General features: G+C 39.4%; 1 protein-coding gene across 1 annotated transcript in view; it reads left to right on the top strand.

The window, feature by feature from the left end:
* TESK2 (testis associated actin remodelling kinase 2) overlaps positions 1–16,664 on the top strand; it is an 86,802-nt gene that overhangs the window by 45,229 nt on the left and 24,909 nt on the right. The window contains exon 5 of the mRNA XM_075508654.1: positions 14,945–15,091. Coding sequence (XP_075364769.1) covers positions 14,945–15,091 — 147 coding nt within the window. The remainder of the gene's footprint in view (positions 1–14,944; positions 15,092–16,664) is intronic.

Below are 16,664 nucleotides of genomic sequence, written 5' to 3'. Positions count from 1 at the left end.
CCCTTCCTTTCATAGTGTATCCCTTTTGTACTCCTAAAGCTCATCTTAATGAAACAGCCTGTGGCTTTTGAAGAGAGAGGGGTTTTTTTCAATAAGTTCCTCTGTGATAACTGAAAACTTTCCTTCTCTGCTTTTCTTCCCAACAGCAATAATATAAGTAAACTATAAATGCAATTAGTGGAGTTTCAGACCTTTGGAGACCTTCCTATTTTTAATATTCTTTTACTTTTGGAGATAGCACTGACTGGGAAGAAAAAAATATTAAAAGCTTAAAATTCTCAGAATTGTTACAATTGTGCTGAATTATCCTTTTATAAGGAAGGGAAAGTAAGTTCTTTAAGTGAGAAGGTCCTTCTGATATACAACTTTCACAAGCAGAATCTATCATTAAAAATGTTTAATTTTGCTTCTCTCTTTTCCTCCCCTCGGTTCTTAGGCATCTTTCTCTGGAGAGTCTTTGACCCTGGAATGGAGAAAAACAGGCAGACATCACTTAGGTCTCCTCTTCTAAACCTTTATGCTATAGCAAAAATTGTAGGCATACATTGCCTTCCAGATGGCAACTGTTTTAAAAAGCCCAGGAGCACCATTCTTTGCCTGCTCCCTCCTTCCCCCATCTCCTGTAACACTTGCTAATCCCTAGGGTTATTCCATGAGTGTGATTCATATTGTTTGAGTAACTTTAGTTTTACGCCTGTAGCACTGCAAATACTTAACTCAGCTTTGGTGATCGCACTAGGCTAGCCTGTCAACCCTAGAGAACGTAGTGTTTTTAGAGCTGTAGTTCCTCTTATCAGTCATTCTGCAAATATTCCATAGGGCAAAGGAATTGCTCCCAGTTTAGGTATTGCCTGTTTACCAGCTGAGGTTTAGTTCCTGGATAAGATGGCTCTCTGGTGGTTGTCCCTCAAAAGAGAGAAAAGCTGCAGTGCTAAGTTGATTAGCCTGAGCTTGGAGACAACTGAAGAGAAGATGAAAGTTGTGTTAAAGGTGGCACCAAGTAGAAAATTAAAAGAAATCAAGGGACTCTCAACTTCATCCTCTTAGAAAATGTTACTCATCTGCTGGATGCTGCTGTCCAATTTCTAGCAAAAAAACAATTGGAGAATTATTAGGCAAGCCATTTCCTTAATGTAAGATTAGAGGTTTAGGTATTACCTAATGTGTACAGACAAACCATACTGATTAGAGACTTCCAGATCAGTTTGTATCCTTAATATCTTGTGCTTTTCATTAGCTACCCTTGCTTATTGAAATCCTCCTCGGGCACTTTCGTAGTCTTTCTGACTGTAGTATTGAAAAGAGAAAACTCAAGAGGATGAGCAGAAAAGCAGAGGGGTGGGGAAACTCTAGAGATGTTTTGGTCCTCTGTCTCTCCTCAGATTTGGTCCCTAACTCTGGTCCAATTTGGTCTCATTTGCATACATAAAACATCTTATTTAAGTGTATCAGAGGTCTCAGTTATGTCAAGTTATTTACTTTATGGTCTTGTGGAATTAGCAACTGCTGTGACTTTCTGGAGAAATTAAATGAGCAACTGTGCAAACTTTCTCTTGGATGTTTTTGCTGACAGCTCTGAGAATATACCTGTTCATTCTAAACATCTTTGTTTTAGGGGAATGAGTCTGGATACAGAGTAGTGTAAAAAAGATGGAATTTACTTTGAAGCAACTTTTAAAAAAGATTAGCATGCTATGATGACAAAGGATATCTTTCAGATGACTTTCAGCAGCCGGCAGCTGGCATTTTTAAATGCCTTCTGGCTCTAGGATGCTGCAGAAGGACTGTTGCTTATACTTTGTAAGAACTCTAAGTATGTGTAAAATTCTGCAGATTAAATTGATCCTTATGATCTCTCAGCCAATGAATAGTGTGACCTGTGGATTAATACTGTAATAAATCTCTACTTGCATGCTTTATTCTTTTTGTCCTTAATTCAGATATTTTTAGTAGCATTCGTTACTGCTACAGCTTCATTTTATGCACTTCCACGGGAATAGGAAGAAGAGGAGTTCTTACAGTGGTGCTGTACTGGTGCCAGTGCTGGAAAGTGTAACGTGTAGAGGCAATCCGGGCCTTTGCAGGTATAAAACCCAAGTACCAGAAGTGTAAGTTTAGCCTTACGGAAAGTGTGTCAGAGGTGTCAGGTCCTCTGCTAAACTGTGGTTACATTGTACCCGTCCTGGTATGGATTTGGGTATTAGAACTGAATATATTTAATTCCAGGAAGGTATGCTTTGATGAAAAGAATGGGTATGTGGTATAAAACTAGAGCACCTATTGCTATTATTTGCTTCCCCCTTTTGCTGCTTTCATTGTAGGGCTAGAAGTCCAGCCAGCACACATCTGTGTTATTTCCCCTGTTAATTTGGTTGTTTGGGTTCATTAGCTTTTCCCTTACAGGAGTCATTAAGAGTCAGGCCTTGCATATACTTCCTTCGAGGTCAAGAGAAAACTATTCATCTGGACCCCAGGGATTTGACCTCTAGAGAATGGTAACCTTGTCTGATGCAGCAGTACTTGCACTCCCCCTTAATGACTGGGGACTGTGTGAGAAGTTCACGGTACAACCTGAGGAGAAGAGTGTAAGGGTCATGGCAGCAGAAGCAGGGTTTAAAACTGAGCAGGAAATAACTCAGGTGTTAGGAAGACTAGGCTAGTCTGTAATGTAAAGGTGAGAAGTCATTCCATTTCATTGCAACTGGGTTTTTTTGGCACTAAAATAGAATGAGTGCATCACAGAAGATTCTGTTAGGACTGTTCACTGTCTGCATAGTGCTTTATGTTTCTGTTCTTGAGAAAAAGCACTTATTATCTCACCACAGAAAAATTGTTGCAAGCTAATAGATGCTTTGAAATATCTAGTTAATTCTGTTATCCTTTTTTAAAATATATAGAACTGTGCAGTGTTTTACTTTTTACTTTGGGAAATAGAGTTAAGGTGAATTTACAAGATGCAAAACCTGTGCTACTGTGTGCCTGCTTACTGGCACATATGAATATTGGCTCCATCTTTTTGTGTTAAAAACAAAAACCAACTGAACGTGTACAGAAAGACAAGTCTAGTGCCCGCACTTTTGACTTCATTGTGCATGAATACCAGGGCTAAGTTACGAAGAACTGAAAGCATCACCTTCGTTGTTGCGTACAGCAGCTATCTTGACATAGGGAATAGGGACTTTTCTTAGAGCCAAAAAGTTAGGAAGTTTCTGTTTATATTCCAAGATGAATGTGTTTATAACATGGCAAAACAAGTCTCTAGCATTAAATTTTAAAGATCCTGAATCTTTGAAGTCCTAAGCCTTGGGATATGCTTCAGATTTCTTGTATCAAAGTATCATTTTTAGCTTTTGCTTAAATTATTGTGACATTAAAAAGAAGAGATATCTATAAATTTGAATATTAGGTACTTGTATGTGTGTATGTATCTGAAATAAGTTATTTCAATAGCTTTGTCCAGGACAACATGTAGACCTTGTGCTTTTTCTTGTTCCTGTGTAGCTGCAAAATGATTTCTAGTACATCTTTGATCGTTTTGAAATGCAGTTATAATTTTTTTTTTATAAACTTGTTTAAGTGCAAACTCTTCCCTTCATCTCTTGATTGTTCATGATAGAATTTTAAAAATACTTGTCAACAGTTGAGCCATATTTGGTCTTAGTTTTGCACTCTTCACAGCATATGGACTGTCAGTTTCAGTTTTGCTGTAACAGTTCACTTAGGTTCTCAGTTTAATTTATAAAAAGTGGCTGAATGCGCTCTCAGCAAATGTAGATTGATGCTTGATGACCAGCTCTACCTCATCCTTTCTCTGTGCTATACAAGGCATCATATTGTTTCATCTTCAGAGCGATGTCCTTTTTTCCCATGGATTCATTCTCTTTAGAGGAGTACAACATGTCTCTCTTCAACTTGAGAGATCCACATATGAAAGGCTTAATATATCTGACACTTCCCAGCTTGCAGAATTGAAGAGACCCATACCTGTGCCATGGATCCTTGTCAAGAAGCATGGGTAGCTCTAGAAGCAACCATGCCCTGATGCAATATTAACTGGAGAGTGCTAGACTAACCAACTCTATTGGTTTTGGGGGAGGGGTGTCTGCCCTAACTATATTTTTTAGAGGGTGCATGAAAAAGGCAAAAAAATAAAAATCCCATTTCCAGTAATGATTCAGTCTAGATTATTAACTCTAGGAAGACTGAGTAAGGGTTAGAAGGATGTGAGCACCATCATCCTGTTTTATCAGCTAAAGACGTCTCATTTTTGTTGAAATAATGCTGAAGGCACTTGTACTGAGCCTAGATGATTGGTTATTCCAATAGCTGAAGAGCTGCAGACTCTGGTACCCATCACTGTACCTTGTACATGGCAATTGAGTTAGGCTGATTAAAGGTGGAAGTAAACCTGACTCATCTGTATGCACCAGTGGATGTAAAATTAAATCTAAACATGGTACCTGTAATAAGTAAATTAGACTGTTCAAAGTAAGTAGAGTTTAAAAAGCTTGTAGAAAAGGTAGGGTAGTGTTGGTATTTGGAAAATGTCACACTGTTTAAACCTTATGCTATAACTTTAAGGCTTCATTAATTATTTTGTAAGACAAAAAAAACAGTGTGTCTAAGACAGTGAAGTTATTTCACAGAAGTTAAGACAAAGTATATATTCTTTATGTTGTTTATATTATTTTCCTTGGGAACCAAATATTTTTGTGAATTAGTTAAAAGGAAAAAAGACTTCAGTCCCAAACACAGCTTGATGTGCTGCACATACCAAAAAAGTCCATTTAAAATCACACAAGGGGGCCTGGCTTTCAATGACAGGAGGCAGGAAATTTAGTGTTCTGGCTGAAATTCCATCTGCAGTTGATACTCTTGCAGCCTGATGTTGTGGCATATGTAGTGTGCTTGACCCTTTCGTTCTTTCTCCAGCAAAAATGATACAGGCCTCCACAGGAGTTTCAGCTAAGTCTTGATTTGTAGCTTTGCAATTTTGAGTGCTTAAATATCAAAAGTCAGGTTCTTGGAAAGCATGTAAAAGACCTTATTTAAGTTAGATGATCTTTCCATTTTTTTCCTACATCTAATGGCTATTTACTTTTTCACCAATGACAGCTAACCATCTTGTCTGATTGTAGTGATCAAAGACCTAGGGTTTCCAGAAAAACATTAAACAATAGAGGATTTTTTTAACTTAGTTTTTGAGTTGGTTATACAAAGTTAGCCCAACAAGAATGCAGGGGCCCCTGTGGCATAGCTTCAGTTTGATAGGAAGTTAAATGCTGCTGTACCTGCTCGCAACACTTGTTCTGAGGACAGGAGGAAGCTTTAATTACTGAATTTGTGTGTGTTTTCCTGTGGCTTATGCCTGATATGATTTGACCAATTCCCCCAAAATGCATCTTTTTAAAGAGAGTGATTTCCTATCATGTACATGCACAGAATTTGAATAAGTAAGAGAGGCTCAAGTGGGTCCTTGCTTTACAGAAAGGTGGAATTGCCTCTCAAAAAGCTGCAGTAAAAAGCTCAGTTGTGGGAAACAGAAAGCTGACAAAAATGTTGGCTTATGGAGGGTGCAAGCTGGCCTTACAGGCTGTGTCTCAGGAGGGAAGTGCTGGCAGATCAGTTAAAGGAAAAACCTACTGTGGGTTGGTGGTGACCAGGTAAATTAACACATTTGGGACAACTCTACAGAGAAAGTCTCTCCTTTTACCAAAAGCAGACAAGCAATGAGAGTTGTGTAAGCACTGCATTGTGCTGAAGGCACAGGGAAACTTCTAGCTGCATTTGCAATATGTGGTTAGGTGAGAAAAAGGGTGGGTTCTCACAGAGAAGAAAGTTCAGGCGTAAAAAGTACTATAATCAGAGACACTAAAGAAATCCTCATGCAAAGACAGAAGCCAAGACTTTGAAAATATGGGTCTAACTTCAGGTGCACAGTCTATATTTATGCATGCAGGTGCTAGATTAGAAGTGATGAGCAACCAGTTATTTCAGTGAGAACTTCTGGACGTGCAAGCTTTTGAATTCTAGTCTTTTTCTTAAATGCCTGTGTATGAGCTTGAGAGCTCATGGTTAAACCTCCTTTTCTCCTCCCCCCTTCTCGCTCTCTTTCGTGCTCTCTTTCTTGGTCTCTTGTGCACGCTCCCCCCAGCCCTCCCTTTCTTTTTTCCTTTCAGCTACGCAGGCTATATGTTGGATTTAATTATTTTTTTCCCCTGTCGTAGGAGGATGATTGACTTGTTTCATCACTTTAGAGCCTGTAATAGTGCACAAGGAACCTTTGTTATTTATTATTTTAATTGAGATAGATGCTTCTAAATATGTTGTGTTCTGAGGAAGGCTTGCTAAATATCTTGCTGATGGTAACCTCTTCTTCCATCTTAGAATGTTTCAAGGATAGAAGAAAGATAAGAGGCAGATAAATGTTGAACCACAAACAGCAAGCTCCATTGTCTCATTCCTTCTCTCCGTTCCCTGCATGTGTGTGGCACACACATGCGGGTGGGTGGGTGTGTTGTGTGAGTTTTTTTGGGTGAGGGATTTTTAGTATCAGTGTTTTGACACTCATTGTAAGCCTACTGGACCATTTGCCATTGTCTCAAGCAAAAAAGAAAAACATTCTTGAACTGCAACCCCTGCAATTCTTTTATTGTTGCTTTCTGATATCCTGGAAGTATGTCTAGGTTAGTAAGAGTGAGAAGATGCAAGCTTCTCAACTATTATGGTATGAGGGGGAGAAGAACTGAATACTGCCTTGAGGACTAGATTTTCCTGTTACTTGTGTGAATGAAGAGATGCAGTCTAAATAGATACTGTGATGCTGGCCCTTAATTTTTGTCTGGGATTTTTTTCTTATATATTTTCCAGTAAATTCAGTTTGTTTTTAGTGCTTTCTCTTCCTTCCCCCCCCACCCCGCTTCACCCTGGACCCCAGGAAACATATTCTTGAATTAACAAGCGTTTTGTAGTTTCACTTCCTCATTTCACTTTACTTATCAGCCATCCAAACCATTCAGAAACTGAGTTGTACAAGAAAATTCCTTTAATGTTTGCTTTGGCACACCAATATTAATAGGAGATCTTGGTGCATTCTATAATTGCCAATAAAGTGTTTGAGCACCCTCAAATGTAAATGGACATTGCAGCACAGCTGGAGTGTTGACGCTTGGAAAAGCACTCTGAAACAGCTCAAAAACAGTATTCCTTGTGCAGAATTTAAACAAAGTTTGTACTATGAGAGGTGTTTGTGTGCTATAACTTTTGCACTCAGTAGATCCTTGTAGCTGTTTTACAGACTTCAAAAAATGAAGCAAACAGGTTATTTATCTGGAATCTTGCAGGCATATAATCTGTGGGCCGCTACTGCTGGTATCTGTGGGGAAGGTGAGAAAGACCTTATTTAAATAAGACTCCTTATCAGGGGCTACAGCTTGCTTCTAGGCAGAACTGAGTGTATAGTATGTTCAAAATGCTGTCATTATGGATAGAGCCTTCTGCTCCTAACAGAAGTGTTATTGTAGAGATGCTGTTTCTCTTGCCTGTGTCAGCAACAAGGTACTTTCTCTTCTGTGCCTGTGTGCTAATTTATGCCATTGCTAGCTTGCCATATCCCAGATTTTTATCTGCACTGAAACTAGGCTCTACTTGGAATCCAAATGGTTGTGACTTCAGATTATAAATGCAGGTTTTTTGTTAGGCCTTCTTTGTTTTCTGTTTTTTCTGCTAATATAATTACAGGAAAAATGGTTATCAAGGTCAGTTTGATAGATATACTGGGAGTGTTTTCCGGTTCCAACAAAATAAGCTAATTTCCTGAAGTATTGCAAACCCTTCATACATATGGGTTGCAATAGTGCATTGTTGCCATGTGCCTGCAGTTGAAGCCTTACTTACAGTATTCTGTTTCTAGCAGCAGGCAAGCAAGTGAACATTAAATCTTGATTGAATGGAATGACAGGAAAGGGATAAATTCAGCATGCTGACCATAAGAGCTGTTGGATGTAGAGAATTAAAGGAAGACAAATCTTGCCATACTTTCTTCCATGCCAGCACTTAAATGTTTGGAATGCAACAAATGGTTTTCATTACAGCTCCTTCCTGAGTTAGCGCATGTTAATTCTTGTTTGTCGTTATAAAATAAGCCATGCCAGTACATGCCTTTTTAGAAGGAGGAGCCAGTGAATCAATGCCACAACTGACACGGAAGAAGAAACAGAGGTAGATCTGTTGCGTTTCTTGGCTTTTGGTCCTGAGTTCTGATGAGTAACCATGCCATGGCAATAGCATGAGGACGCTTGCCCTCTCCTCTGTGAATAGCTGACACTTTTTAAAGCAAGATTATTTTAATCCTGTAATGGTTAACACTTTTAAGAATTTTTTATTAAAGAACTGAATTGTTTCTATTGGTTGAAAAGCAGAAGAGAAATTGACTTTGTTACAGACTGTTTTTTCCTTTGGTTTTCAGCAGCCGAGGAGCAGGAAAGAAAAGTGGCCTTTAGAGGAAGACTTTTGGCTTTTCTTCTGTCCTTTCAATCAGGCTGTTTTTCCTAGCCACTTGAGTCCTTCTGGTGTCTCATGAAAAAGTTTGAGTTTTGTTCTGAAATGTGCTTGCTTCACCTGCATGTTCTGACTCTTTCAGTACTTGTGGTTTGCTTCCTGGCAACATTAGTTCACCTGCTGTCCAAAAATACACTCATACAGCCCAAATTAAACATCCAACTTGTTCTGTTTTAATGTTTAATTTATTTTGTTTGGTGCAATCAATGTGTTGGATATTTAATGGAAATGGAAGGTTACTGCTTAGAGGTACTTGGGTGAGGTGGTTTTGTAGATTTTTAAACTGGTTGGGGTTTTTTTTTTTGTTGGTTTGTTTTTTGTTTTTAACCAAGTGGAGGTCTATGAACTAACTTCAAAAACAATTAAATTTAATCTGGTAGACAGTCTCAGTGTATCAACTTGTAGCATCTCATATTGTAGTTTTGAACATACTGATACTGTCTTTCTCTTCCAGTTCTGCACAGTTGAAGCTAATGAAAACAGTGGGGGAAATGAGGAAATTTCCAGTTCTCCCACTGTAGCTAATTTTGTGAGTTGTGGCAGAAGGGTACATTGGCTTGTTGTCTTGCAGCCAGAAGCCTTCAAAGTAGTCACTTAGGGAGTGCTGAGTGTGACAGATGACTGTTAAACATATGAGAACTCGTTCACACAACCCCTGAAGACTGGGTTGTGTCCTCCTTGAAATGGGTGGTTTAAAATTTTTTTTTTAACTTCTGCAGAAAGCTGAGTGAGTGGAAAAGATCTCGGCTTTCTTTTATTAGGCATGAGAGTTACCTTCTTACTTCCAGCATTAGAAAGGATACAAATATGCAAGCTCTGTCTCTTTTGACACTGCTTCAATGCATTTGTCGCCAATGTCTGCAATGTTGTTATTTTGCTTTCCAGGTCTCCTTTTAGAGTCCGGCTATGTAGTTTGGCTTTTGCTCTGACATCTCTCTTCCTTCTCCACACTGAAGGTGCTACAGCCACAATTCTAGTTTTTCTTTCCTCCTGCTTCTCTGTTTGCTGTCTTCATTGGGCTTCTCCAGTATATTCATTCGATGCTATCTCAGTTGCTTGTCTTATAGTGTTCTGGGTCCTCAGAGCTCATATTCTTTACTTACCTCATTTGGTCTGTCATCCTAAATGCACTCTCCCCACCTACTTTTCTAACCACTTAGTGCGTTGCCTTTGGCAACATTTGGGCTCCAGTATAGGGCTGTCTTGTGGTTATTTGTTGCTTTTTAAATGGCAAGCAGTGACATTTAAAGCTGAGTAAATAGCAGGCCAACTTTTTTCTGGCTTTCCTGTGCAGTATCTGGTGGCTTATTTATATTAGACCTACATATTTGAAACAGCATTGGTTTTCAAAGTAGCATTGAAAACTCTTTGCAATTCCCTTCAGTCTTTCCCCTCAGACTTAGCAATATTTGGAGTCTTTGTTTTTGAGCGATAATTGCTGGAATCATGTGAATCTGATGCGCCTTTTCTTTAAAATTTCTCATGTTGGTGTGTTCAAACCTTTACTTTGAATTTTGAAGGCTAAAATCTGACAGCTGAAGTTCAGTATTAGTCTCTTGAAATGAAGCATGTAATGCTATGTGTAAGTACCATTATATGCTGAATTTCATTCCGTTCATCTTTTCATATGCTTGAGTCTGATAACGTGACTGCAAGTGTCTTGCAAGGAAGCAGTCCTGTTATCCTATTCTTAAGTTAAAATAGCATGTTTCCCTGTGCCCTGACTGTTGTGTGGGAAAGGGTTACATACTGCTACTTTTGCATTTCATAGCATTAAGCCTCCTCAACGCTCTTTGATCCAGAAAGCACCTGTGTTTGGCTGAGCTTCTGGGTAACCTGTCCTTCAAAGAAGCTACTGCCCTCGTTCCTCATAAGGTTCGGGAGAGGTGTGACAAATGCAGTTTTGCTGAACCGCTCTAGCAACAAAAGCATGAGCTCTCACCATGGATAAATTTGTAGGAAAAGAATATTTTTGTGAGCTAAAACAGTCTTTTAAACCAGTGTTCAATTTGCTGTGTTAAGTTGTAGTAAATGCAAAAATAAACAACCTAGAGCAGTTAGTTTTAGACTCTAGCAACCAGATAAACTGACTGTTGGTGTCCTGTTGCATGACAAAAAGCTAGCAGTAGAAATAATGGGTACCTGTTTCACTGCAACCTGATGATACAGAGTTTGAAAAGGTCTGAACACTGCTCCATTTAGCTGTGAGGTCTCTTTATGAAATGTAGCGTCCTTTGCTTTCGTTGTCGTAGCCTGATCAGATCTCTGCTCCAATTGCTTGTACACTTACGCAATGGCTGTTGTTGTAGTAGAATAATACTTTGAGATGATGTGTGTGCTGTAGCGTTACTGTACCAGCACTGAAATGTTTCAGGGACAAAACAAAATCCAGTATTCTCTTTGGGAGAGGTGCACTTACTATCCTTTAGGATATTCTTACCACACAGAGCTGGTTTGTGCTAGTAAGAGATTGAGAACAAGTATTTTTATTTCAGTTGCATTGGCAATTAGGCAATTATGTATATAATTTTGTGTCTGTTCCGAAAAGGCGTTATTGAAGGGCTCTGAAAAAATGGGCCATCAGGCTGGCTGTTTGCATTATCAGCCTGAATGACCAGAAGAATTGGATTACTTATGTGACACTGAGGGAGCACTGAACTCTGTGTGGTGCTTGCCTTAGGGACAATTCAGGACTCTGCATGCAAATATTACCTGCTGGCCAGCTAAAATCCGAGATCAACTAGAGTCTTAAAGATGTCTATAGGAAAATCTTAGTTCAGTTGTTCACTTGATGATTAGCCTGCTGTGCTTCATAGAAGTATGCTAGAAATTAGAGCCAAAACCAGAACTCGCATCTCTAATAAATGAGGTCTGCACACTTGCCAGGTGGCAGTTTCGGATAGGAGGCCTAGTGGGTTTTGTATATCTGTTAGTCAGGTTTGATTCTTGCTCTTGCAGTTCATGCATGCTGTGTCCTATGTGTGTGTCAATTTTCACCCAGCCCATGCTAGAATCCAGTCCTTGCAGTTAAGGTGGGTGACTGACCCTGCAAGCCAATTTGACTGGAAGGGTGCTGGGGGAATAGATATATTAGATGCACTTAACTAATATGGCAGCAATGGATCAAATCAGAAGGCTACTTTATTGAAAAGGAAAGCACGTGCATGCTCAGAATAGTAGCTAACTATTGTCACATTTCAGTACGTATGTCAATACTCTTATGGATTGCTTGTTTTATTTTATTAGCATTTCTGGAGCAATTACTGTCATGGTATGGCACAGTTTAACCCAAACCAAAATAGAAAGCCAGGCCAGCGATTCCCTTCCCCCTTGCATTCTTTTGCCAATGAATTCCAGTATGGTAGTGTGATCTGGATGGTCTGTTATTGCCCAGTCAGAAAGGTGAAATGGTTTGAGATGATTGATAAGTGACACTTTATAATTGGGTTATTGAGCTAGGTGCTTTAGTGCCTTCTGTTCCAGGTTGGTCAATACTGTTCTGATTTGAACATAACTGGATGAGAAGTGCTACTCGCACTGTTCCAAGGAGGCTGGGAATATATATGAAGTTAATGTAGAAATCTTATTCAGCATTTTTTCCTTAAGCATGCTAGAAACTTGTGATTTAAAAAAATAAAAAATAAAAAATTGAATTATATTAAGCAAATTTTTTTTTTCTTGAGTGCTCTACAAGGTCATCTAGCTCCCTTAGGGCTTCAAATAAAAGCAATGAGAAAGAAAGATCAAAGTTGGAAAAGCTCAAAGCAGCATTGTTTCCAACATTAAGTCAGGTTGGCTGCAGCTCTGTCTAGTTGAGTCTTGAAAATCTCCAAGGATGGAGATTGCATAGCCTCTGAGTGACCTGTTCCAGAACTGCTCCGCTCTCCTGACATATGAACTCCTAGCATAAGGGACAGGTTGTTTTGGATCTCTGGCTTGCACCAGCCTGCAATTTCTAGTTTCCAGTGTAGGCATCTGACCAACTCCTCCCCAGCCCCCCCCAGCTGCAGTGCCTGGGCTATAGCAGTCCTAAACATTCAGTGTTTATCATTGGTGTGTTAAGTCTTGTTTGCCTTGATTTTTTTGGAAAGGGGCCAGCAGGCATTTTATTTTGCAAAATGATATGCACTAAGCACAAACTTCTGAGTAATTAAATTATCTTGACTTCAGCACAAAAGAGAATAGTTTGATAGAACATTATACTACTTAAGAACAGGACAGTGTATTTTAAAATGTCAGTCAGATTAGTCTCTGGAGTTCAAGAGCTTTCCTTGCCTAACTGTAAAATAGAAATACTTTTTGCCTGTTTGGTCTAGAAATAGTCAATACGAGGAAGCATTCTGTTTCTCTCTACCTTATTTTGAAATCCTTTCCTGCATATCATTGCACTCTTTCTCCTGCTGTTAGTTTAATGCAAAAGATATGGAACAGCATCTTGAAGTAGTCATAAGGACATGAAATTGCTAAATATTGGAGCATTTCCTAGACCCAGGCACCTTCTGTGGGGTTGCCTCCTTTGATATGAGAAGGTAGTTGATATCTAAAATCTGGCCCAGATTGGAGCTAATTAATCATCTTTGAAGAACATTTGAGTACAAAGAAGTAACTCTTGTACTCACCCTTTGCCTTGATTGTTGCTCAAGGACAAAAGGTGGATGCACAGCACCATGATCAGGCCAAAGGTTCATATTTAAAAGGAGACAAGAAAATGCTGAGGGTGAGAATGCTTCATGCCCGCTGTGTCCATGCGCGGCATGTGTACTTCCCAGCTTGTCCAACAGTCGACAGAGCTTCTGTGAGAGAGAGGGGGGAGACAGAGGGGTCACATCGTGGACTGCCAGTGAAGTTGCTGCTGTGCATGGGTTGGGATGAACCCAGTTCCTGCGGAATGTGCAGTGTAGCTGAGGGGAGCAGTGGAGCCCCACGCTGCTTTGTGACAGTTCAAATTGGTTTGTGCCTCATCTGCCCCAACAATTTAGCCTCATTAAGCAAGTTTCACAAGTAACTATTTATCTGCTGAAAAAGGTTTTCAAAATTAACTGGTGAGCTCAGAAAAAGACAGGGCCTAACTGTAAGGAAGAAGCTGGTTTTTGTAGACTGTTCAGGAGGTGAGCCATGACCCCTGGACTTAGTAGTAGAGTCTGGCTTATGTGTGCCCTTTCTTTGCTATAGCATAGTCTGAGGAGATCAGCTACATCCACACTGCATGGTGTGTGGTTCACGTTTGCCTTGTGCCCCAGGCTCCAAGACACAAAGAAGCCCAACAAAATACAAGCAAGTTCAAAGTTTCTGAAATAACAAGCTGCAATTATGATTTTTATTTTAACGTGATAATGGTGGCGCATTTTGTCTGGGTGAATGACACAGGAAAGTGCAAAGTCTCTTGAGAGAGAGCTGGAGAGCTGTCTGGCACAGAGGAGCAAAGTTGGTGCAGCCTGCTGCAGCATTACATGCTTGGACCAGGCTTGGGAGCAAATTATCCTGTCTGCTTCACTTGGATTGTCTTGAGAAGTCACTGCATTGCTGCCAGGTTTTCCTTCCCGAGTGAGCTAGTCTTTCTGCTTTGTTGCTGGGGACTGGGGCTGGGAGTGAAACAAGAAGCTACTCAAACAGGGCATAGCTGCTGTTGTGGTATAAAAGCTCTATATGTAAAGCATAAGCCCAGTGTTGCTGTAATGCTTATTTGAGCAGTAGAGCTGCCATGTCTTAACCCTGGGTTATATTACTTGGCATCATTTGGGTGCTGCTTTATTTCACTGTCTCTTGTAGCATTTATCTTGTAGGTTCCTTTTCATGAGGGCTACTGTTTGATGGGGTTGATGTAGTACTGAACACAGTGGGAATCAGATTGCTGATTAGGACTTGTAGATACAGCAGTAAAAAAATGTAACTTACAGCAACATGTTGTAATATTTTTCTTTGATGCTGCTTCAGTTTAGGGAATTGATATCTAGGAACTTGATCAGGCTCTGTGACCTACACTTGGATACTTAGCCCTCTCTTTTTTGACTTACTCTGTATGAGACCCAGCTTGTCATCCTTTTTGCCCTTATTTTCCTCACATTGAAATGAGAGGGTGATACTATATTGTAGGTGTTTTTGAAGGGTCCATTTAAATACCAGTATTTAAATAACATAGAGTTAATGCAGTGGTGGCTGTTGCATGCATCTTTAGCATAAAAGCATTGATACAGGTGGTAAAGGGAGACATTTTCAGCCTCTCTTGATCTGCAAACTTTGTGCCTGCCTAGCCCTTAAGGAAAAAAAAAAAAAAAGGTTTTTAATGTGTAGCTGAGCTGAGGACGCTTGTGTAATGATGAATTTTACATTCCTGACAATATATGAAGTTAAATAATTAATTACAAATGTTGCTTTGTCCTTTCAGTACATCAACTGTGGTAACCTGGAACAGCTATTAGACAGTAACCAGCATCTGCCCTGGACAGTGAGGGTGAAACTGGCGTATGACATCGCTATGGGAATCAGTTATCTTCACTATAAAGGCATTTTCCACCGAGACCTTACATCCAAGGTACCGTTTATAAAATTAAGGGAACTTTTTAATGAAGGTACTATAACTGGTTGTTTGGTTCTTTCTTCTCCATCCAGCAGAGAACTGCTATTATATAAGGTGTGATCTAAGACATTTTGAGAAAAATTGAAATACTGTTTATAGGATTAAAACTTTCCTCAAAACATGTTGATAGTTTGTATAGGAACTGGAGAAGTAACTATCCTGAAGGCAGGTCATTCCTTAAATGAGTTCAGGTTAGGATTTCTCAGAAAGCAGCTGCAGAGTTTTTTAGTTCTGAATTATTGTTCGGTAAAGTATTTAAATCCCTGGATAATTAAGCATAACAATCTAACATTTGGAACAGGTCAAGCATATAAAGAACCCAAATTGAGGAGATTTTTACAAATGCACTTTAAAATCTCCTTGTTGTTTTTGTTTCCCCATGTATTTCACAAATCTTCTTCAGTAGGAAGAGTGACCTTTCATTACTAATTCAGCATGAAGTGTTGTCCGCAATCCTGGTTTATATTTCTTTCATTTCTAAAGTCAGTAAGATCAAAACAGTTTATCTAAAACTTTCAAATTTCAAAATTTCCTCCAGAATGATATTTCAGTGGCAGAGTTTTCAATGGACATAGATTTTCTTTTTTTTTTTAACTGTTTTGGTGACAACTTGTATAAGTTTAGTTGGCTGAAGTAGATAGCTAATTCAAGCTCAGCTAGAAATATTGACATAGGAGCACTAAGCTCTGTGAACAAATTGCCCCAGTATTCACACTGGGTCTTGCCATCTGTTGCAACCTGTGCTGAGGGCTTTGCTGTCCTATCCTGTTGTCTGGAGCTAATGAGCTAGTTTAAGCTCACTGGGGACTTGCAACATGAAAGTACTCCAAAACTGTTCTTGGGAAGACTTCATAATGCCACTTCAGTCAAAAGCATCCAGAAGAATGTTATCTTAGCCTAAAAGGAACTATTTTTTAAGATTAGAAACAGCTTTTAAAAATAAAACCACAGCAGAGAGTGTTTGCAAATGTGAGTGACTACTAGTCCTCCATCAGTGCAGTGTTAAACAGATAAAGAATGTGCATTTAGCCAAGGGGAAAAAAAAGTAGTTCAACTGGAAGGTGAAAGAAGTATTTCACTGAAGTCATAAAATACTTCCTGGGGTGTCCTTTCAAGTGAAAGGTGCTGAATTCTCCAAGGAAGAATATAAAATTTCTGAGAAATGCCCAGACTTGGAGTCATGTCACTCTGACATGATATACCTAGAAAGAGCCATTTCAGTCACCTTGGAGTGTGCAGATAAGAGATGCGTAAAAGTAACTGAAAAGATAACTTGGTGTTCCCCCCCCCCCCTTTTTTTTTTTTTTTTTTTTTTTTCAGTTCAGTATGTATTTTGGTACATTTAAGAGTGGGGAAGTAGAGTTACTGCAAGGAACCAAAGTAACTAAGGAGAACTGTGTGCCTGCAGCATTTATCGTAACATGTACTGTGATGGCTAGTCATACGAAAATCCATTTCCTGAGACCTCTGTGAATGCCTTTGTTCAAAGCTTTACATAATTGTATGTCATTCTCCGGTGCTGCCCTAC

The sequence above is a fragment of the Mycteria americana genome, chromosome 7, assembly GCF_035582795.1.
Source record: "Mycteria americana isolate JAX WOST 10 ecotype Jacksonville Zoo and Gardens chromosome 7, USCA_MyAme_1.0, whole genome shotgun sequence".
NCBI classification, from domain to species: domain Eukaryota; kingdom Metazoa; phylum Chordata; class Aves; order Ciconiiformes; family Ciconiidae; genus Mycteria; species Mycteria americana.
Note: the sequence above shows the minus strand (reverse complement) of the source record. Positions and strands in the feature narration are given on the sequence as shown.